The sequence below is a fragment of the Peromyscus leucopus genome, chromosome 1, assembly GCF_004664715.2.
Source record: "Peromyscus leucopus breed LL Stock chromosome 1, UCI_PerLeu_2.1, whole genome shotgun sequence".
Classification (NCBI taxonomy): Eukaryota; Metazoa; Chordata; class Mammalia; order Rodentia; family Cricetidae; genus Peromyscus; species Peromyscus leucopus.
Window position 1 is genome coordinate 53,830,825 of NC_051063.1, and position 21,226 is coordinate 53,852,050.

Here is a 21,226-nt window from a genome sequence, read left to right on the forward strand (position 1 = left end):
GAACAGCCAAAGCTCTTAATCGCCGAGCCATCTCTCCAGCCCACTTTGTAACAAACTTTTCTACATCCACATAATTTAAAAAATAAATGGGGTGGGGGGACGAAAAATAAATTCAGGGACTGGCGAGATGGTTCATCAGGTAAAGGAGCTTGCTGCCAAGCTTCACAACCTGCGCCTGAGCCCTGGAACCCACATTCCAGGGAGGGATGTGACAGGACAGAAACAACTCCTGAAGTTGTCCTCTGACCTCCACATGTCTGCCATGGCATGCATACATGCATACGCAAAAATTAAAAAAGCTTAAAAGATTGGAAATAGTGCATACGTTTGAAGCTGGGTATGCATGCCTACTCAAGGTTGAGGGAGGAGGATAACCACAGTTCCAAGCCATGGTGGACTGTGTGGAAAGCGGCAGACCAGTCAAGGTCTGGCTCGAACAGCCAAACAGCCAGGTGTAGTGGCGCATGTCTTTAATCTCACCCTCACGAGGCAGAGGCAGGAAGATCTCTGTGAGTTTCAAGCCCACTGGGTCTATATAGGAGTTCTAGGCCAGCAAGAGCTACACAGTGAGACCTTGTCTCAAACAAACACAAATTGAAAGTATACATATTACTTTGAAAAATAGTCATACACTTGATCAAAAGGCTAAGAAGTGATGAAAATAGGCATATATACATACACATATATATACATATATATAGAATTAAAGAGGATCGTGAAAACTGAAAATACAATGCTTTTAATTTGCCTTTAATGTTATTACAGTGGATAAACAATTACACAAACCTGGGGGGAGTCATTGGTATAAACTTAATAACTAACAAAAACACTAACTTGAAGCCGGGCAGTGGTGGTGCACGCCTTTAATCCCAGTGCGCAAGAGGCAGAGCCAGGTGGATCTCTGAGTTTGAGGCCAGCCTGGGCTACAGAGTGAGATCCAGGACAGCACCAAAGTACACAGAGAAACGCTGTCTCATAAAAAACAAAAACAAAAAACAAAAAACAACCCACTAACTTGTGTAGACTGCAGCTTGGGCCAGCTCATGGTGATCCTTAATCCTCAGTTTCCCCAGACACAGTTGGACTCTGAGCAGGCTCATCCTTAGTAACAAAACAAAGGTAGGTAGGAAAAGGGCACAGCTCCAACTTCAACTCCTACCCTCCAGAAGCTTATTCTCAGAATCTACGTGGAAGCCGTTGCAGAGCACTTGTGAGAAATGTTCACAATAGGCTGAACCTGGCCTGCCCCTTGCCATTGAAGACCTATGAGCTATGGACAATTTACTTTTTTAAATTTATTTTTATTTTATGTGTATGAGTGTTTTGCTTGCAAGTATATATATGTATATACATACATACATACATATATATGCATGTATGTGAGTGCCTACTGCTGGCAGAGGTCAGAAGTAGACAGTGGATCCCCTGGAAACGGAGTTATAGATGGTTGTGAGTTGCCATGTGAGTGCTGGGAATAAAACTTGGTCCTCTGGAAAAGTAGCCAGTGCTCTTAACTACTGAACCATCTTTCTCCCTCACCCCCCCCCCTTGTTAGTTTTTGCTTTTGTTTTACTTTATTTTAGAGACAGGGTCAGTGCTGGAGATTAGAATTGTAGACCACTATGCAGGGCCTTAAACAGCTCGATTTTAACTGGCTATGTATAAGTACCTTTGTAATGTCTGCAATTTTACCCCCTCAAGCCCATAAAGCTTAAATCATTTACATCTGACCCCCAAGGAATAATTGCTACTCCTCCTAGAGCCCAGAGAACATAGTGACCGGTTATTTTGGGACTAAACAAGCTCTCAGTCCGAGGCCAGTTGCCGGGGCCTCTGCTCTGACTTGGCTGCGCTGCTGGTGCCAGGTGGCAGCCGGCCCCACACTCCTGGGAGTGGGTTGGGCTCTCCAGATGTGGCTGGAATGCACCAGATTTGCTTCTAGTCCGTAGGACTCCTATCAGAGAGCTTCTGAAGCTTGGGCGGTCCCTTGCCGTCGGGGGCAACCCCACTGCTCACGAAGGCAGAAATGCCAAACCAGGGCGGCACAGCTCAGCAGAGCCAGAGCCGTGCCTACTCCCACAGCTGCATGGACCAGGGTGACAGGTCTAGGCGGCATGGCAAGCTTTCGACAAGGCCCAAAGGAAGAGCCAGCCCAGTTCTCAGGACCCTCAACATCTGCTTCAGGAACGCGGCTCTCACCAGCGTCATTAGCAGCCACCACACAAAGGATGTAAATAGCCCCAGACTTCAGTCCCTTCAGCTCCGCTCTTCGAACTGTTGCATTGAGGGGGCCGCTCCTTTGTGGAGCCCCGTTGCTTTCCCAAAACAGAAGCCAGTAGTGACTGACTGGAGAGAAGGGAGCACACCAGTGGACAACCGCGCAGCCTTCCTCAGCCACAATTTGCACTTCTCCCAGCCGCGGAGGGTCTGGCTGCTGATCTTCCCTGGAGAGCCCTGGGCACATGCAGGCTACTGGCCCAACCTTCTGCAGCTCCTTGCAGGACACCTGCAGGTGGCGGCAACGGTCATAGTCGCAAGGGACAGCCAGAGAAGGTGTGGTCACCGCCTCATCGTCCTCTTCCTCATAGTCTTGGGGGGTCAAGATCTGAGCTTTAGAAACCAAGGAGGTGGTCATGGCCACAAGCCACAGAAGGGAAAGAGAGCCCAGCATGGAGTCTGGAAGGGAAGCAGGGATTGGGTAAATGCCATCAGCTGTGCCTTCCAGGACAAGCATGAAAAGCACAACATAGGGCCAAGATGGGCAAAGGAAAGAGGTGGGACCGAGACTCGCAGTTATTTGTCAACAGGCTTCTGGACACGGTTTTTTGTTTGTTGGTTTTGTTTTTTTTTGTTTTGGAGGCAGCTCCTGGTCCTCCTGTCTACACCTCTGAACCACTAGAATCAATAGTATGTGTTACTAGGCCTGATTGTGCTTGGTTTGGGATAAAAATAACAAAATACAGTCCCACACATGAGAGACAGATGTTTGGGCAGCACCATGCAATGCACTAGAAGCAAGCAGCTAACGGATAACAAAGTGCTGGGGAAAGAGGAGGAGGAAACGGATTTCTTCAGCTCAGGGAAGAAAGGTGGAATGAATTGGCTGCCACCCAGAAAACTGACCTATGTAAAACAACGCTTAGTACGATGCCCCAAAATCCTGAAAAGAAGACAGGAGAGGGAGAAAGAGGAGGAGTGGGGACAGTGTGGGCGTCCCCAGTCCCTACCTGCGTTTGTGAAAATGCTGCCCAGGCAATCCAGGCCCTCCTCCCTGGCCACCCTCTTCCCAGCCACAGCAGCCTCTCACCAGTGGGCAGGCCTTGACACAGTGAGAATCTGCCTCCAGACATCCGTGGACACCAGGCGGAGAGGTCCCTGTCACAGGCCACTGTCAGGTTGTGTCTTCAATTCTATTTTGGCTGAGGACTTTTATACCCCTCAATTCTGATGTCACCACCTAGCCCCCGAGTGCCAAGAAGAGGGCTGGTTCCCTCAGAGGGACTGAGTCACGGGGCCAGGGATAGGGGAAGCCACACGCAGCGCTTTCAGCTGAAGGCCAGGATGCCTGGGTTCTGACAGGAATGAAATGTGGAAAGCAGCCAGGAACTGAGACTCCAAAGGCTGCAGTCATGTGGAGGGATGGGAAGAGGAGAATTATCAGAGGGAGGGAGGGCACCTGGCTGGTATCAGACAGGAAAACATCTGGATGGTATGGGGCCTGAACTACAAACTCCTGTTTTAGTGAAAATTCTACCACATTCATGGCAGTCATTTCCTGTCTTCTGCCTCCCAATAGACAGAGAAGGGAGGGGTGTAAAGGCCAGAATGATGTATCCTAGCTCTCCAGACCCGCCCTACCCGATCCCCCTCCCCTCAGGGAGATGAGAATCACATGGCTAGAGCAGGAAGCCTACATCTGGCCAGGATAGGGTTTCTTCCCTAGATTATGGATGGAAACAGCTGCACTGAGTGTGGTGCTGCATGCCTGAATTTCTCCGCCTAGGGATGCTGAGGCAGAATCATTAGAAAACAGCCTGCGCTACATAGTGAGACCTTCTCTCAGAAAACAAACCAGAGTCACAAAACATCTGGATAGGTAGTGCAAGCGTGTAATTCAGTGCTCGGGATGATGCAGCAGGAGAGTTGCTAAAAGTTAGAGGCCAGTCTCTAAGAATCTGTTTGTAAAAATATAAAAGAAATATATAAAAAGGAAAGAAAACAGGCTAGGTGGTGGCGGTGGCGGGGCCGGTGGCGCACGCCTTTAATCCCAGCACTGTGGGGGCAGAGACAGGCTATGTGAGTTACAGGCCAGCCTGGTCTTCAGAGCTAGGTCCAGGACAGCCAAGGTTGCACAGAGAAACCCTGTTTCAAAAACAAAATAAAACAAAAAAAGCAGAGAGAGAGAGAGAGAGAGAGAGAGAGAGAGAGAGAGAGAGAGAGAGAAATTGTCTAGGTCGACCTTGAACCTCTGGGCTCAAACATTTCTCAGTCAAGTAACTGGGATATAGGTGTTCATCAATACCTGACTTAGTACTTTGAGTATAATTGGGGACATTAGATCATAGACTAAATAACTCTCCTTGGAGTGTGAAATGCTTAGACTATCCTTTTAAAGAAGAACAATACAGAAGCTAGAGAGACGGCCTAGTGGTTAAGAGCACTGGCTGCTCTTCCCGGAAGACCTGGGTTCAGTTCCTAGCACCTACATGGTGGCTGTGCTGGCTGGTCTTATGGCAACTGGACACACAAGCTGGAGTTATCTGAAAGGAGGGAGCCTCAACTGAGAAAATGTCCCCATAAAGTCTAGCTGTGAGGCACTTTCTTCATTAGTGATGGATGGGGGAGGGCCCAGTCTGTTGTGAGTAGGCTCATTACCAGGCTAGTGGTCCTGGATTCTATAAGAAATCAGGCTGAACATGCTATGTGGAGCAGGCCAGTCAACAGCTCCCCTCCATGGCCTCTGCATCAGCTCCTGCCCTGTTTAAGTTCCTGTCCTGACTTTCTCTGATAAACAGCAATATGGAAGTGTAAGCTAAATAAACCCTTTCCTCCCCAGCTTGCTTTTTGGTCATGGTGTTTCTTCGCCGCAATAGAAACATACGTGTCCATACACTCTAAGACAGTGGCTCCCAGCCATGAAACTCCAGCCCCCGGGGAACTCAGTGTCCTCCTCTGGCCTCCAGGGTATCTGAACTCACATGCACATATTCGTGCAGATAATTAAAAATAAAATATTTAAAAAGGGAACAAACTGAGGGCTGAAGAGATGTCTTAGCAGTTAAGAGTGCTTGCTGCTCTTGCAGACTGAAGTTCAGTTCCCAGCACTCATGGGAGGCTCACAGCTGCCTGTATCGCCAGTGCTAGGGGATCTTACAACCTCTTCTGGTCTCTGAGAGAATTAGCAACATACATGTCCATACACACAGAGAAGCACACATATACACATGTAAACAAATAAGGCTGGACAGTGGTGGCACATGCCCTTAATCCCAGCACTCAGGAGGCAGAGGCAGGTGAATATCTGTGAGTTTGAGGGCAACCTGGTCTACAGAGTAAATTATAGAACAGCTTAGGGCTACACAGAGAGACCCTGTTTTGAAAAACCAAAAACAAATAATAAAAAAATGGATGCCCAGGTCTGGAATGATGGCTTAGTGGTTAAGAGAGCATCCTGCTCTTGCAGAAGACCTGGGTTTGGTTCCAGTATCAACAGAGTAGCTCCCAACTGTCTGTATCTCCAGTAACTCTAGTTACAGGGAATCCCACATCCTCTCTGACCTCATGTGCTCATGTGGCACACATATAGTTATGTAGGTTCATTTACACACAAACGAAACAAAATCTTCCATGACCCAAGTTTGATTCCCCAGAATCAAATCCTTCCCTTATGGTGGAAGGAGAGAAGTGACCTCTGACCTTCACACAAGCACCTGGCACAAAATACTTTATTAAGGGAACAACAAGGGGAGAAGGATCAGATGGGAAAGTGCTGGAATGTGAAGAATCTTTTTGTTCAGGAACTGGAGCATGTTGGACGCTGCCTGATGGTGCCCACAGAAGGCTCACGGCTACCCAGAGTCTCAGGGGCAAGGGCAGAGGTAGAGGCAGAAGTAGACAGGTTGGCCTCTGTCAGCAAAGCCGCATCTTCCCAGGAGCCTGAACCTGAGCCAGGAAGGGGCCAAACAAGACTGCAGATGAGAGAGGCTGACAGGCATGGAGTGGCATCCCCCCACACTTCACCCCGTTGTACAGTGCCCCTCACCGTCACTAGCCTCCGGCTCTGGCTCCTCCTCTCCATTCCGGGGCTGCTTCTGTGGTTTCTCTTGCTCAGACAGCCGGCCCTCTTCAGTCAAAAAGGGAACAGAGGTGTGACAGAGGTGAGACCCAGGCGCTGAGGGGGGTGCTTCGGAGGAGCCAGGAGAGGGACTGACTGCATCATACCTGTTCCTGAGGGGTCCTCGGGGCCTTCACCTTCCTCTGTCATGTCTGACTGCGGCGTAGACTCCTGGCCTTCAGGTCCGGCAAAGAGAGGACAGCTAGGCTCCGCGGACAGCTCGGCCTGCAGTGCTACTGCGCTCCTCAGCCTTTCCTCACACCCTCAATTTCTGAGTGGGTGTACTCTCTACGAGAGGCAGGCAGGCCCTCAACCCAGCTAACCTACCTCTCACTGATGCCGTCAACCACCCCTTTACCTGGCTGATGGCGAGAGAGCCGGCGCTGGGCACCCTGGCGCGAGCTGTCCCTTTGCCGGATGTTAACCTGCGGAGGAGGAACCAGGAGCAGTGACGCCTGACTTCCCCCTGCAGTCATCATGCCCTATCCCCAACCTCATCACCAACGAGGGCCACCAAGGAAGAAGCACGGGGTCTCTGCCCCCTGAGACCTGCAGAGAGAAGCGGTGCTGGGGCCAGATGCCCCCCCACACCCACTGCAGGTAGCTGAAGAGCACGATGACGCTGAGGAACGTGAAGTTGCTGGCGACACCCACAAAGGCGCAGGTCATAGGGAAGTTGTACAGCAGGTACCTGAGGTGGGAAACAGGGCCAAGGAAGGGAGCAGCAGTTACCAGATAGCACTCGCCTCTATCACTCCAGAAATATTTGCAGGACAACTTGGGTGTGGCTGGAGCTGCCCTCTGCCACTATGGCACCCACTTCCTCAGCCCAATCACCAGACCACACCACACCAGGTTCTAACAAAGGCCAAGGGCTTCCGGCAGCCTCAGTATCACAGGGCCACAGCATTATACGGGTTTCAGCTGTGACCTCTCTTGTCCTCCAACTCTTGCTGAGCCAATGGAACAAGGCAGTGGGATCACACAGGGATTTTATCAGGGTGGGTGGATGGCGGTGTATGTGGATCTCATTGTGTTGCCTGAGTAGCAGGGACTAGACAGAGGGCACCGCACAGCTCACGTGCTCCCTTTCTTGTCTTCTCATGTGTATGTTGACAGTCTTGCTTTGTAGCTCAAGATTTCTTGCCTTAGACCCCCCAGCGTTGTAACGACGGGGTGTGCCATCTCGTGTGAGATTTTAAAAAATGGGGCTGGAGAGTTGGCTCAGTGGTTAAGAGGACTTGTTCTTGGAAAGGATCCACCAGGTTCAATTCCTAGCACCCACATGGAGGCTCCCACCTCCTTAGGCACAAGGCATGCACGTGGTACACATGCAGGCAAAACATTCATACACACAACATAATAAATTAAAAAAAAAACTTTTTGTTGTTTTTCAAGACAGGGTTTCTCTGTGTAGCCTTGGCTGTCCCAACTCACTTTGTATACCAGGCTGGCCTTGAACTCACAGAGATATACCTGCCTCTGCCTCCTGAGTGCTAGGATTAATGTATAAGAGTGTTTGCCTGAATATATATGTACATGCACCACATGGATGCCTGGTCTCCCTAGAGACCAGAAGAATACATCAGATCCCCTGGAACTGGAGTTACAGACAGTTATGAGCTGCCATGTGGGTGCTGGGAATTGAACCGAGGCCCTCTGGAAGAGCCGTCAGTGCTCTTAATTGCTGAGCCATCTCTCCAACCCCTCACATGGCATTCTTAAGAAGCTCTTTTGAAATTCAATACACATAATGAAACTAGGGAAGAGAGCCTCTGGCCTTTGTAAACTATGATGTGACATTACTAGTCACTTCTGCCTGGAACTCTCCTCATTTTGGGGCAGGTCATAAGAAAACTGCCAGGATTTTCTTCTGTGGCTTCTTACCGGAGCCCAGTGAAGTGGGCGTGGATTCGGAGGTAAGCTCCATACATCTGGACGCGCTTGCTATGGATCTCGATAATGGCTCCAGTTGTTGGCACATACTGCAAGGGAGGGTGAGAGCAGGGTCAGGCCGGCTCCTGCTGCTCTCACTCCTAGTCGCCCAGGCTGAGGCCCACTTCCAGCCTCTTGGCTACTGTAATTGCCTGCCCATGGGCTCCACAGGCACAGTCTTGGGCTAACCGGAAGGGTGTCTCCTACTCCGTCACCCCACTCACCGAATTCTCCCTATAGTCCGAGTAGAGCTCCACCTCCAGGAGCTGCTTCTGCTCAGCAAAGCCAGACAGCAGGAGGCTGGAGAACACCAGCGTGTCAAGCATCTGGAGCAGGTGGGAGCGGTAATGCAGCATCACCTGACGGGCCATAAGGGAAGGTTGGGACAGAGGTTCTTTCCAGTCTGCCCCATGCCTGAGCAGTCCATGTATGCTGCTCATTCCAAGCCCCCTGTCCCTTGACCTTCCCCTCCTAACTTTCAGTCCCCACCCAACCGTTCCACCTGTTTCAGAAACGTCTCCCTGCTACCCGACTTCACGTCTCCATTCTGATACGGCCGATTCCCCGTCTCTACAACCCCAGTCTCAGGTAAGCAGTCTGCCCTCATGGACCTTCCCGTAGTCTGTTTTCCGGCTGGGGACCCTGTCCCAGTGCACCTCCTGAAGCTCCCCTTGAACACAGACACTCATAATGTGGTTTTAAATGGGTCCAGTGCTGAACGTGTGTCCATACGTGCTAGTAAGAACCCTGCGTCTCTTCCTGGTCTGGTTAGGAGGAAACTACTATAAAACTCTAGCAATTAAGCCCCTTGTCTCAAAGCTGGTATGTTTCTGGTGTCTGCTTATTCTGAGAGCAGTTGTACTCTTTAGACTACCCCAAAGGTGGGCATGTCCATCAGATACTAGGTGTTTGGCAAATGTTTGGCTTGTTAATCGGATTCTTTACTTATCCTGGTTTGGGCCTGATCCCAGAGCCAAGGAGGTCTTCTCTTGAAGTACTAGCCATATATACTGATTCTCCCATCACTGTCCACAACTTCCTAGGTTGTCCTTAAACACTTACTGAGCGTGAAGAAGTGGAGATGATTCGGCCACCTCTTGTATAGCATGAGACAGTGACTAAGAACATGCCCAAGTTTTGATTCACGGGGGATTCTGGCAGTTCAAGCTCTAAGGTGACTCGATATGGCTGTCCATACATCAGCACCTGCCCAAGGTAACAACATACATCTTGTTTTAAAAAAATGTTGTGGTGTTTTGAAACAGGGTCTCACTATATAGCTCTGACTGTCCTGGAACTCACTCTGTAGACAAGGCTGGCCTCCAATTCAGAGATTCACCTGCCTCTGCCTCACCAGTGGTGGGATTAAAGGTGTGATCCACCATGCCTGGCTTGTTTTAATCATTCAAAAAAAAAAGGACATCCTGATTCAATGCTGCCCCCTCCTGGTCACTGGGCAACCTGGCTTTCCAGATTTCTATTTTGTTCACTGGTTTCCTTTTATTGGGGTGGGGTTGTCAGGTAGGGAACCCTGTGTTTTAAGACAGGGTCATGTTCCGGGCGGTGGTGGCGCACACCTTTAATCCCAGCACTTGGGAGGCAGAGGCAGGCAGATCTCAGTGAGTTTGCGGCCAGCCTGATCTACAAACTGAGTTCCAGGACAGCCAAAACTGTTATACAGGGAAAGCCTGTCTAGGGGTGGCGGGGGAGAGGGGGAGGAGGGGGTGACACACGACATGACAAGGTTCTGCTATGTATCTCTGGCTGGCCTAGGACTCACTATATAGCCTCAGATTCATAGAACTTCTGCTTCAGCCTCTGGTGCTGATATTTTGGGCACTCACCACCCTCACCCAGTCAGCTCTTAGGTCTGAGTTCTGAAAGGGCCCTGCTGCATTTCTTCTCCAAAAGTGAACAGTCACACTGCCAACTGGGCCATCTGTGATCCAGCCTGTGCGCTGCTGGAGTTGTCCCTCTGGGCCCAGCCTCGTCACTTACTAATTAAGCAAGTGCTGCTCCACCTCCCAAGGCAGCTCTTGCACAACTACTGTAGTGGAGATCATCTTGTTATCCAGCGTAATTTCTTTTTTCTTTTTTTTAATTATTTAATTTTACTTTATGGACATTAGTGTGAGGGTGTCAAATTCCCTGGAACTGGAGTACAGACAGGTGTGAGCCGCCACATGGGTGCTGGGAATCGAACTCAGGACTTCTGGAAGAGCAGGCCGTGCTCTTAACTGCTGAGCCATCTCTCCAGCCCCCAGCGTAACTTTTTAATTTAAGAAAAATTCAATTTATCTATTTGTGCCTGTGTGCAACACTGAATTCACTAAAAATGATACAACTGCCAGAGTGGCAGTGCAGGTTTTTAATCCCAGAACTCAGGAGGCCAGAGAGGTGAATCTTTATGAATCCAAAGCCAGCCTGATCTACATAGCAAGTTCTAGGTCAGCTAAGGCTACCTCGTGAAACTCGATAGCAAATAAAAAAACTCAAAGCAAATAAATAAACAAATAAGAGTGATGGAACTGTATACCTTAAGAGGTAAACTATATTATATAAATTTTATCTCAATAAACCTATTAAGAAAAAAAACCTAGAAAAGTGCTGGTTGAAAACTATGTCCATGTCTGGCATTGTGGTGTACACTCACTCATAATCCCAGCACGTAGGAGGCAGAGCCAGGGTGATCAGAACTTCAAGGCTAACGATTTTTTGTTTTTCATGTAGTCCAGGCTACCTTCTTGCCTCTACCTCTCAAGTATGGGCTCCTTTCTTTCTTTTCTTTCTTTCTTTCTTTCTTTTCTTTTTTTTTTTTGTTACAGGCTATCAATATGGGCTGGCCTGGAATTAACTTGCCCAGGATGCTTTTAAACTCCTAAATTCAAGACATCCTCCATAGGCGGTGGTGGCGCCTTTAATCCTAGCACAGGACATCCAGGACAGCCAGGGCTACATGTAGAAACCCTGTCTGGAAAAACAAACAAACAAATACACAAATAAACAAAAAAAAAAAAAAATACTGTGCAAGAGCTGGCACACTACCACAAAGTAAATAACTTTTTCTAAAAAGTTACTTTCAAGTTATGATTGACAACTAAATAATTCCTGTAATAAAAACTGACACTGATCCTCAAGGTCCTTTTAAAGTTTGGAATCCTATCCTTTATCAGAGCATTCACAGCTTGCCAAGTAGAGAAGGCTGTCTCCATGTACACTTGTCACAGCTCCCAGGTTTCTTTTAGTCACATTGGCATCTGGCCAGTCCTCTGGCATGGTACCCTTTGTGATAACAGGTAACACATACTAGTTAATCATTTCATAATTTTATATACCAGCTTTTTGTCTCTTTGCTTTTGTTTTCTGAGACTAGGTTTCTCTGTATAGCCTTGCCTGTCCTGGAACTCACTATGTAGACCAGGCTGGCCTCAAATTCAGAGATCTGCCTGCCTCTGCCTCCCTAGTGCTGGGATTAAAGGTGCAAGCCACTACTGCCAGGCTCAGCTTTTTTTTTTTTTTTAATTTTATTTTTTTGGGGTTTTTTTGAGACACAGATTTTTTGTATAACCTTGCAGCTTTTCTTTCCTTTCTTTCTTCTTTCTTTCTTTCTTTCTCTTAAAAAACAAAAACAGGGTCTCACTATGTAGCACTGACTAGCATGGAACTCACAGTGTATAACAGGCTGGCCTCTGCTTCAGAAGTGCCAGAATCAAAGTCATGGACCACCACACCTGGCCTTACATACTAGCTTCTAGTACTTGAGTGGATGCCACGCTGTTCTAACTAGCTGATTTGTTCAAATGGACCGAAAACAAAACTTTAACAAGGAGCTATGACTCAAGTGATAAGTGCAAGATGGGATCCTTCCTAACGCTTGCTGCATACATGTCATTTGGATCTTAACTTGACACTAGAGATTGAATCCAGGGCCTCATACATATGAGGCAAGTACTCTACCAACTGGGACTTACTCCAACCCTCCTTTTTCTTTTTTGGGAGGATATAGGGTCTGGCTATGCAGCTGGTCTCAAACTTGGAATTAATCTTCCTGCCTTTTCCTCCTAGTGCTGGGATTACAGGTATGTGTCACAGTGACTGGGATCAACAGTCTAGACTTTCTTTTCAACTTCTGTTTGCTTCAGAGCCTTTCTCTTAAATCTCTGTTGCTCAATCCCCGCTCTCCACATCTTCTCAAGCCATCAAAGATTTCCTGGTTCTTCTCTGGCTCTCATACTTACCCGATCACGTCCACTCTTAGCCAGCGAGACATTGGCAACAGGAAAGGAGCAGAGTGAGGTGGTGGAGGAGTCACAGTCTGTCCTAAGTGAGAAGGGATGCATGATGCTTGGTGAAGTTACAGAGCCTCCTCTGCCTGCCTGCCCACCTGGTCTCTCGGCTCCCTCCTGTCACCCATCCCTTTTCTCCATTAGGGAAACGCAGAACAAATGTGGCCAAGAGCATCAAGATTTCAAAACAAGGCTTTCATTCTCCTCCCACTATTTCAGTTTATTTCCTGATTAGAATAGAACCTAAAGGCAGGAACCAAAGCACACTCAGGTGTTTCTAAGGCTCCCTTAAAGAGCTCAGGGCATGCAGATTTCAGGGTCCCACCCCTAGAGATTCTAATTCAGTTCTGGTCTGGGGCCTAGTTTGAAAAAAAAGAAAACATTCCTCCACAAGGATCTATGGATACATTTTTAAAAATAAATTATAGGCAAAATTACACATGGCATATAGATACACAGTTCATGCCTGATATCTCCTATATGAATAAGATTCTTGTTCCCTAAATGTTTAAGATCTACTTTGAAAAGGACAGCACACGACTAGGGATTAGGGACAGGGAAAAAAAAAAGATTTTAAATTGATGATAATAAAACTGTTTTCTGGCCAGGCGTTGGTGGCATATGCCTTTAATCTCTGTACTTGGGAGGCAGAGGCAGGCAGATCTCTGTGAGTTCAAGGCCAGCCTGGTCTACAGAGTGAGTTCCAGCACAGCCAGGACTGTTTCACAGAGAAACCCTGTCTCAAAAAACCAGAAACCAAACCAAACCAAGACCGTTTTCTGTGCTTGTTGATTGACTAGTCCGACAGCCACTGCTGGGACGGAGTTTGGCAGCATGAGTGAAATGGGAATGAACTAGAAGGTAACTATCTTGTGTTACTGTGCAGATTAACTGGGGGGTAAGTGGCAGTAAACTAAAAGGCAAAGGACGCATTTCCTAATACCTCCTGTGCTAAAAGCCAGGCTAATTCTTAGATGCCCAAGGGGTTGAATTGGCTCAAAATTCTACAGTGGCTTAAAAGGTTTTATGCAACCTATTCAGAGCAGACTTTAATTATTTGAGTCTAGTGAATTTCCTTTTTCTAGTCTTTAAAAAAAAAAAACTCCTTTGAGACAAGGTCTCAACCTGTAGCCGAGGCTGGCCTGGAACTCATGGTAATCCTTCCAATTAAGCCTCCCAAGTGCTGGAATTACAGATGTAACCAGGTTCTTTTTCAGGTTTTTAATCAGAATTCGGCAGCACAGGTGGACCTAGAACCCTAGAGCAACTCAGACGTGCTCCAGCCTTGGCTTTTGAGCTGAGAAGTCCTGTTAGCACATTGGGCTAACATGTCATCCTCTGTCAATACTGGGATTCGACAGAGAATGATCCAGGAGTCCTTGGAGTAATGTTCAGCCTAAGAATCCTCACTCTAAGGGAGCGATCTTCTCACCTGTAGTAGAAATGCACAGGGCTGAGGTGGCTGACGGTCGGCATGTAGGAGTAGTAGAAGGAGCCGTAGAGGAACACAGACACCCAGAGCAAGAGAAGGATGGTGCAGAAGAGAACCCCAAACTGCAGCAACAGCCTGCGGGCACGGCCTGCCAAGACATGGCCTACTTCCTGGGCCCACAGTAAGGCAGGTACTGGTGGGTCATTGACCATGATGGGAACAGCAGAGGATCTGGCCCCAGCTTCAGGCTTTGAGTTCCTGGCTGGCCTTCCGCAGGGACGATACCCTTGGCCATGGGATAGGGCAGCTGGAGGTTCCTGGAGAAAGAGGAGGGAAAAATGTTTTTTTCCCCAGGGAGCTGGGGACAAAGAAGACAAGCTTATTGAACTGGCTTTGAGGAACTAGAGATAGCAGGACAAAGCAAAGCCATTGTTCACAGGCGTTTCTCTTCCATTTACTCCTTCACCTTCCTCCACTGGGTTTCCTTCCAGCCCCTGCCAGTGGATGCCTTCCTTCAGTCACCGGAGCCCGGGAAAAAACCTCCTTGACACATTCACAGCATTATTCCATACACAGAACGAGGACCTTAAAACTCTCTCAAAGCACAGACGACATGGATACACAACGCCAGGGGTTGCAAGGAGATGAGTGACTTGCCTATGGTTGCACAGCCTCCCGAGTTTCTCCCCTCCGCCTGGACCTCGCTTACCGAGGGGGCGAACCCTACCCCGCACAGCGCCCCGCGACCCACTCGCGGAGCGACGCTGAAGCGCCCACCCCTCAGGTAACGCGGTGGACACCAGCCCGCCACCGCACCGAGGCCGACTCACCAGCCTCGGGCTGCCCAAGCAACCTAGGGCAGCGTGTTCCGGCTGCCGAGAAAGCCCCGCCCCCTCTGTCAGACGCCAGTTAAGCGCAGGGGAAGGGCTCGTGCAGGGGCGGGGCCCTTGCGCAGGGGCGGGGCCCGCCTGTGAGATGCTCCTATTTTGTGCTCCCCACTGTCCCTGCCAGAAGGGCATTACACTCCACTTCGGCGGGTGGGCGGGCGACCGAAGGGGCAATGCACTCCCCATCCAGACCCCACTACAATCCTGGAGGCAGGCTGAGACTCAACAGTGTCCCTTTGCTCCTCCTTTCAAGGCCGCAATCACGGCCCTCCGCTGGAACCTTCACCGGCCTTTTCACCCAGGAAGACAGAGTCCGGGTGCAGGCGGGGTGGGTGGAGTGGAGGTGGTGAAACGGGTGCTGGTTTTATTCTGTGGAACTCCTTGGGCCTGTAGGCGTCCAAGGGGAGTGGGGGGGGGGTCGTTCGCCCTGAAAACCTTGCACACTGCTAGAACCCAAATCTTGTGTGTTGCACAGATGGCTTGCTGTCTGCTCGTCAAGCGTAGCAGCATTTCAGCCCCTTTCAGTCTCCAGTTTTTACTGCAAGATCGACCTTCTGTGACCCACTTGATGCAGTCAACCTCAGAATCCCTACAACACATCCGACTAGGTCTTTGAAGGTGGCATCTTCTAGACAGTGTCCTCCAGGAGGCACATCTTTTTGAATAGTAGCCATCTACTCTGATTACATGAAAATTTTCAAATCAATTCCCTATCTCCCCAATTCCACCGCTTGCCACCCTACTCAAACCCACCTGTGTTCATAATATCCACACTAGCTCCCGTACCTCCTTACCTCCTCTTTATCTGATCCTCTTTTGATCTGGTCTCTGCATGTCTCTTTTTCCCCAGCTTCTCTTCTTTGCTGTATCATTTCTTTAGATATCTTCCTGATGGTTACCTCTGCTGCCCCTGGATGTCCCCACACAAGTCACTTGTGGTAGAAAATGGTGATCTAGAAGCTGATCACCTGTAGGGCGTCACATTTTCCTGGATGTGCAGAATGGAGGGTCACTGTGAAAGAAACGAAGATTCAGGTGCTGAGTGCTGTGTCAGGGTTCGGGGGAGGGGGGGGCAGGAGCCCAGCTGATGTCAGATTTTCAAATGAGCAGGGTCTCCCGCATCGGATACAGACTCTCCTGCGAGGACTGCCATAGACCCAGACCACCCCACTTGAGAGGGGAGCCTGCTTCCACCTCAGGTCCTCTGGGGAGGACTCTGGTTCAGACGAAGGACTTCTACAAAGGACAGGGCAGGCAGTGAGGTAGTATCGGTGGGGGTGTGCACAGGGGATACAAACAGCAGCCAGACCCCCCCACTGGCCAGGCAGTTGGTACGCTCCAGAATCTGAGCTGCTCCTTCTAGCATCCTTCATCCTTCAGGTACCAGGCATCTGGACAGTGCTTGAGCTGCAGAAACTGAGACCACCCCTCCACGGACCTCCAGTCTGAGCATCTCTGGTGACCTTCTCTGCATGAGCTGTCATTGCTACAGATATTTTTAGCTGCAAGTCCCTGCAGGGTGGGGCACCTATCTGAGGCAGGGTTTGGTGCCCCCTCCCCACTGACCCTACACCCCAGGCTGTTGCCGCCGCCGCCGCTGCCTGTCATTTCAGGTGAGTAGAGAGCAGGCTGTTTCTCTCTCATTAGGGTTTAAGGGGACAGGTGGCTGATGTGATTTCATCAGGGTGGGGCTCATTCTGACTGAGGCTTTCATTGCTGGTAACATACTTGGCTCAAAGACTGGAAATCCTTAAATCATTTGTATAGTTTGGTGACCATGACCCGGGGACTTGGAGAGCATTTCACTCTTCTCCATCCTCCCCACGGAGAAAAAGAGGAAGAATGGTCACTGCAGAGTGGATATAATATGGGGACAAAATATTGGGCACAATCCCAGCCGTGTGGCTGTTGAAGCGCTGAGTGCTTCAGCCGAGAGTATCGGGCCGTGTCCTTCCTCCAGGATGAAAGGAGAGACCCCTGTGAACAGCACTATGAGTATCGGCCAAGCACGCAAGATGGTGGAACAACTTAAGATTGAGGCCAGCCTGTGCCGGATAAAGGTGGGTGCGACCCTGGCTCCCACTAGTTCTCCAGGCCTCAGCTGTAGGTTTTCAAACCCCGGGGAAAAGATGCTTCTTTCCTTGACACCCTGAGGTCAGAGGCAGAAATTGGGCATTGTCAGCAAAGCTGTTCCCAAGGACTGTGGGGATGGGGAATGGACTGTCTCAAAGGGCACTAGAAACTAAGATAGCCTGTTTGGCGAAGAGAGCTGCAGTCCCTTTCAGATATTCTGGCTAACGTTTCCCCTCCTGGCTGTGCCCCAGGTGTCCAAAGCAGCAGCAGACCTGATGACTTACTGTGATGCCCACGCTTGTGAGGATCCCCTCATCACTCCTGTGCCCACTTCGGAAAACCCCTTCCGGGAGAAGAAGTTCTTCTGTGCCCTCCTCTGAACTCATCTCCCCCCCCCCCCGCCCCGAGACCCGCCCTTAGGTCGGAAATTGTAGCAGCCCCTTTCTACCCACACCTATCATGAGATTAGCTGGAGCACAAGCCCTCCTTACCCATGCCTACCCCATCTCCTCACCCTTTGAGGCCACTGCAAGCATCTTTTACTCCATCCAGAGGGACCCCGCTAAACTGCCAGAATCCTGCCTGATTCCCTCTGTGATCCGTTCAGGCAATGGAGAGGGGGATGCCCGGGTGCTTGTTCTCAGTCTCACCTGGAGCTATTGGAAAGGTAAAGGCATTTGAAGAATAAAGTCATCCAGAGCCTCAGAGGACAGCGCCTGTGTTAGCGTTCTTGGGAAAGAGGATCCTTAGCCGATGCACTTGCCATATCCAGGGAACGGGGCCAGTCGAGCCAGTTAGACATTGTAAGGGCTGGAGATCGCAGGGTAAGAGGCGCGCGAGCGCCCCCAGTCGGTGGTTGTTAAAACGAGCGTTCAGAAGTTGCGGAGCATTTACACAGGTACGCAAGGAAAGCAGCGAAAACTACGCAGACCGAGTAGCGTGGGCTTCCGCGGGCACAGAGACAGCAGCCCCGGGTGGAGGTGCTCTGAGGAGCGGAGGGGCGACCCCGGGCAACCCAGCGCCCCGGACGGCAGTGCCCACCGCCGCTGCCCAAGATGGCGGCTGCCTGTGCGTACAGGCACAGCGGGGCGCGTCAAGGTGCCGTACAGCACTGCTCTTAAAATGGCGGCCCCCAGCGTTCCCAATATGGAACGATCCCTTTCGTGATCCTCTGGTCTTAAAATGGCTGCCCCTGTCCTCTCGAAGTCAGAGTCGGGCTCGGTGTTCCAGAGAATCTGGAACTCGACATTCTTCGGAGAGCCCAAGCATCGGAGGCCCTAAAGAATAACTCATGGGTACCCTAGTTCACTAGGATTTGAGCCCAAAAAGCACATTGTGGATCTTGCAAGATAATCTCATGTAGAGGTTCCCTTTGAGGGATTATTTGTAATAATACAAATGTGATAATACAGCTCATCTTAGAGCGCGGTCCCTGGCCTCTCTGGAAGCTAAATAAGCAATAAATTTCAGTTTGTGGGTTTTTTGTTTTTGTTTTGTTTTTTCAAGACAGGTTTCTCTGTGAAGCCCTGGCTTTCCCGGGACTCACTCTGTAGACCAGGCTGGCTTCGAACTCAGAGATGCGCCTACCTCTACCTCCCAAGTGGGAGGATTGAACCCGGCCCAGTTTGTGTTTTCTTGTTGAATTGGGGCTTTTTATTTTCTCCTCGAAATGACTAAATATCTATTAAGAAAGAGTACAAGCCAGGTGGTGGTGGTGCACACCTTTAATCCCAGCACTTGGGGGCAGAGGCAGGTGAATTTCTGAGTTCTAGGCCAAGCCTGGACTATAAAGTGAGTTCCAGGACAGCCAGAGCTGTTATACAGAGAAACCCTGTCTCGAAGAACCACAGAAGTCCAACAACAACAACAGAGTACAGCCTAGCCTGGTGGTGCACGCTTTTATCCAGGCTAGAGATCACACGTATCTTATTGAGTGCCCAAGCAGGTTTGGGGACCCAGAATACCTTCCAGAAGCTTTCCTGAAGAGTGAACACAGATGATATTGGATCCTGGGCTGCCATTAACAGTCCTGGTTGTTTTTATTCACTGATCAAGATCTAACTCGAGGGACATATCTTTAGGGGTAGGAAGGTCTAATTAGGCCAGTTAAATTTTGCTCATGTACATACCTGGGCTGCCCAGGACAACCTACCTGTTCGTTCTCAGGATAACCCATCACTCCCAAATCTTGTCCTTTCCCAAGAAGACAGGGGAGAGGAATAATGAACCCAAAGTGGGGTGGGGTAGTGGCAGGCAGACTCCCCAGTGTTATGACCAAACGGCTGAATAGAGGTGACTGACTGCAGGCCTGAAGACCTGAGTTCTTCGACATCCTGGATTCGACAAGGTGGTGGAGAACTCAAGAGTTGTCCTCTGACCTCCACAAAAGTATGCCTGAACATGAACATCCACATCTACCACCACCCCTTCAGGGCTGAAGTTTGATTTCAGTTATTTTATAATCTTTTATTATTATATTATTATTATTTTTTAACCAGAGCTGAGGACCAAACCCACGGCCTAGCACTTGCTAGGCAAACACTCTACCACTGAGCTAAATCCCCAACCCCTTATTTTAGAATCTTATTTCTTGTTACTTGTGGTAATTTCAGGAAGGATCCTTGTTATAATCCCTGCTTGCTCACAATGCCTAGTATGCAATAAGTGTTTAATACCTAATAAATGGTTTTTCTATTTGTATATGCTTAAATTGTACACAGAATAGCAGAGACTAAAAACCCTTCTCCTGCTGTATCAGTGTTGGGCAAATACCAGGATAGCAAGAAAATCTTATCAGCTCAGATGTGGTACAAAGCCAAAAGCGGTCAAGATGTTAACACTGACATGAGGATAACAGTCATCCCACCTTACCCCTAAAAAATCCAGCTTACTTTCCTCAATTTGATACCTGTTCAAATTACAGGTGAATTATCTTGTTGAGTAGAAAACAGGGCTATTGGCCCTGAAGACAAGGTGTGAGCTATATCCATTAAAAATAATTGGGGTGGGGCTAGAAGAGATGGTTCAGTGGTTATGAGCATCTGTTGTTCTTGGAGAGAACCTAGGTTCAGTTCTTAGCACCTACATGGTGGCTTAGAACTGACCTTAATTCCAGTTTAAGAGGATCCAACACTGTCTTCTTGTTCTACATGCACCAGGCACATACACAGTACATATACACATGTACAGGCAAAACATGCATAAATACAAATCTTTTTTTTTTTTTTTAAGTAGGCTGAGAGGTGGACCATTAGTGATTTTTTGAGACAAGATCTTTACTCATGACCCTCCTGCCTCCAACTCCCAAGTGCCAGGACTATACACATACACCACTATACCCAGCTGTTATTTTTTTGGGGGGGGGGTTGAGACAGGGTTTCTGTGTAGCTTTGCACCTTTTCTGGAACTCGCTTTGGAGACCAGGCTGGCCTTGAACTCACAGAGATCCGCCTGCCTCTGCCTCTGCGAGTGCTGGGATTAAAGGCGTGCGCCACCACCGCCCAGCTCGTATTTGTTTTTTGAAACAGAGTATGGCTGTGTAGCCCAGGCTAATCTGGTATATACTGGCTTTGAATTCATAACAATCCTCCTGCCTTAGCCTATCTAGTATTAGGACAAAAGGCAAGGGCTATCATGCCCAGCTGTGCACTAATTATAATTAGCTCTAACACTAAGTTTGCAATGCCCCAATAATGAGTGCCAGGAAGGTGATTCAGTGGGTAGAAGTGCCTGCCACTAAGTTTGATGACCTGAGTTCAATCCTTGGGACATACATGGTGGAACAGAGAACTCCTCAAAATCACCCTGATCTTCACAGGTGTACTATGGCACATGTGTGCCCCACCCACCCAAATTAACAGGTATAAAAACAAAAGTCCTAGTGAGCTGGGTGTGGTAGCAGCCTAGGCTACAATAGGCACTACACAAATGAATCCCAGTGACACACGTGAGGCGGTGAGTCTGACTGCTGCCAGCAGCGGCACATCTGCTCAGCACTAACACTGTAATGCTTTTGTGACTTTCATTCTTCCAATTAGGAAAGTGAAGATTTTTCTACTTAGGTAATAATTATTTGTGCATAAACTTAATGGCTTTCATAAATAGAACCTCTCATTTAACCTCAAACAGCCAACTGATCTTAGCAGAGCCCAAGAGTTCAATTCTCCACTCTAATGGCTCCAGATCTTAGTATGAGGCATAGAGATGGCTCAGTGGTTAGGAGACTCGCTCACTTGCTGCTCTTGCAGAGGACTAGGATTCAGTTCCTAGCACCCCCATA

The 21,226-nt window shown here is 49.1% G+C and overlaps 3 protein-coding genes across 5 annotated transcripts; 1 reads left to right on the forward strand and 2 right to left on the reverse strand.

Moving 5' to 3' along the window:
- Positions 1–1,517: 1,517 nt before the first annotated feature.
- Positions 1,518–3,827, reverse strand: Lrrn4cl (LRRN4 C-terminal like). The gene is made up of 2 exons (XM_028857952.2): positions 3,308–3,827; positions 1,518–2,676 (listed from the first exon to the last, which is right to left on the reverse strand). Exons 1-2 carry the CDS (start codon positions 3,348–3,350, stop codon positions 1,958–1,960), a joined length of 762 nt encoding a protein of 253 aa, XP_028713785.1. The 5' UTR covers positions 3,351–3,827; the 3' UTR covers positions 1,518–1,957.
- Positions 3,828–5,927: 2,100 nt separating this feature from the next.
- Positions 5,928–18,435, reverse strand: Bscl2 (BSCL2 lipid droplet biogenesis associated, seipin). Of its 3 annotated transcripts, XM_028857941.2 has the most exons (12): positions 17,598–18,435; positions 15,669–15,886; positions 13,988–14,304; positions 12,508–12,589; positions 9,332–9,475; positions 8,494–8,628; positions 8,222–8,319; positions 6,884–7,025; positions 6,693–6,759; positions 6,442–6,510; positions 6,263–6,343; positions 5,928–6,162 (listed from the first exon to the last, which is right to left on the reverse strand). In XM_028857941.2, the coding sequence occupies exons 2-12, from the start codon at positions 15,744–15,746 to the stop codon at positions 6,014–6,016; spliced, it is 1,362 nt and encodes a 453-aa protein (XP_028713774.1). In that variant the 5' UTR covers positions 15,747–15,886; positions 17,598–18,435; the 3' UTR covers positions 5,928–6,013. The 3 variants fall into 3 exon arrangements, with proteins under 3 accessions (XP_028713774.1, XP_037063375.1, XP_028713773.1); XM_037207480.1 differs by lacking the exon at positions 17,598–18,435 and having other exon boundaries at positions 6,442–6,541; positions 6,685–6,759; positions 15,669–15,803; XM_028857940.2 differs by lacking the exons at positions 15,669–15,886; positions 17,598–18,435 and adding an exon at positions 14,818–14,915.
- Positions 15,880–17,654, forward strand: Gng3 (G protein subunit gamma 3). The gene is made up of 3 exons (XM_028857944.2): positions 15,880–16,487; positions 16,835–16,934; positions 17,199–17,654. The coding sequence occupies exons 2-3, from the start codon at positions 16,836–16,838 to the stop codon at positions 17,325–17,327; spliced, it is 228 nt and encodes a 75-aa protein (XP_028713777.1). The 5' UTR covers positions 15,880–16,487; position 16,835; the 3' UTR covers positions 17,328–17,654.
- Positions 18,436–21,226: the final 2,791 nt, after the last annotated feature.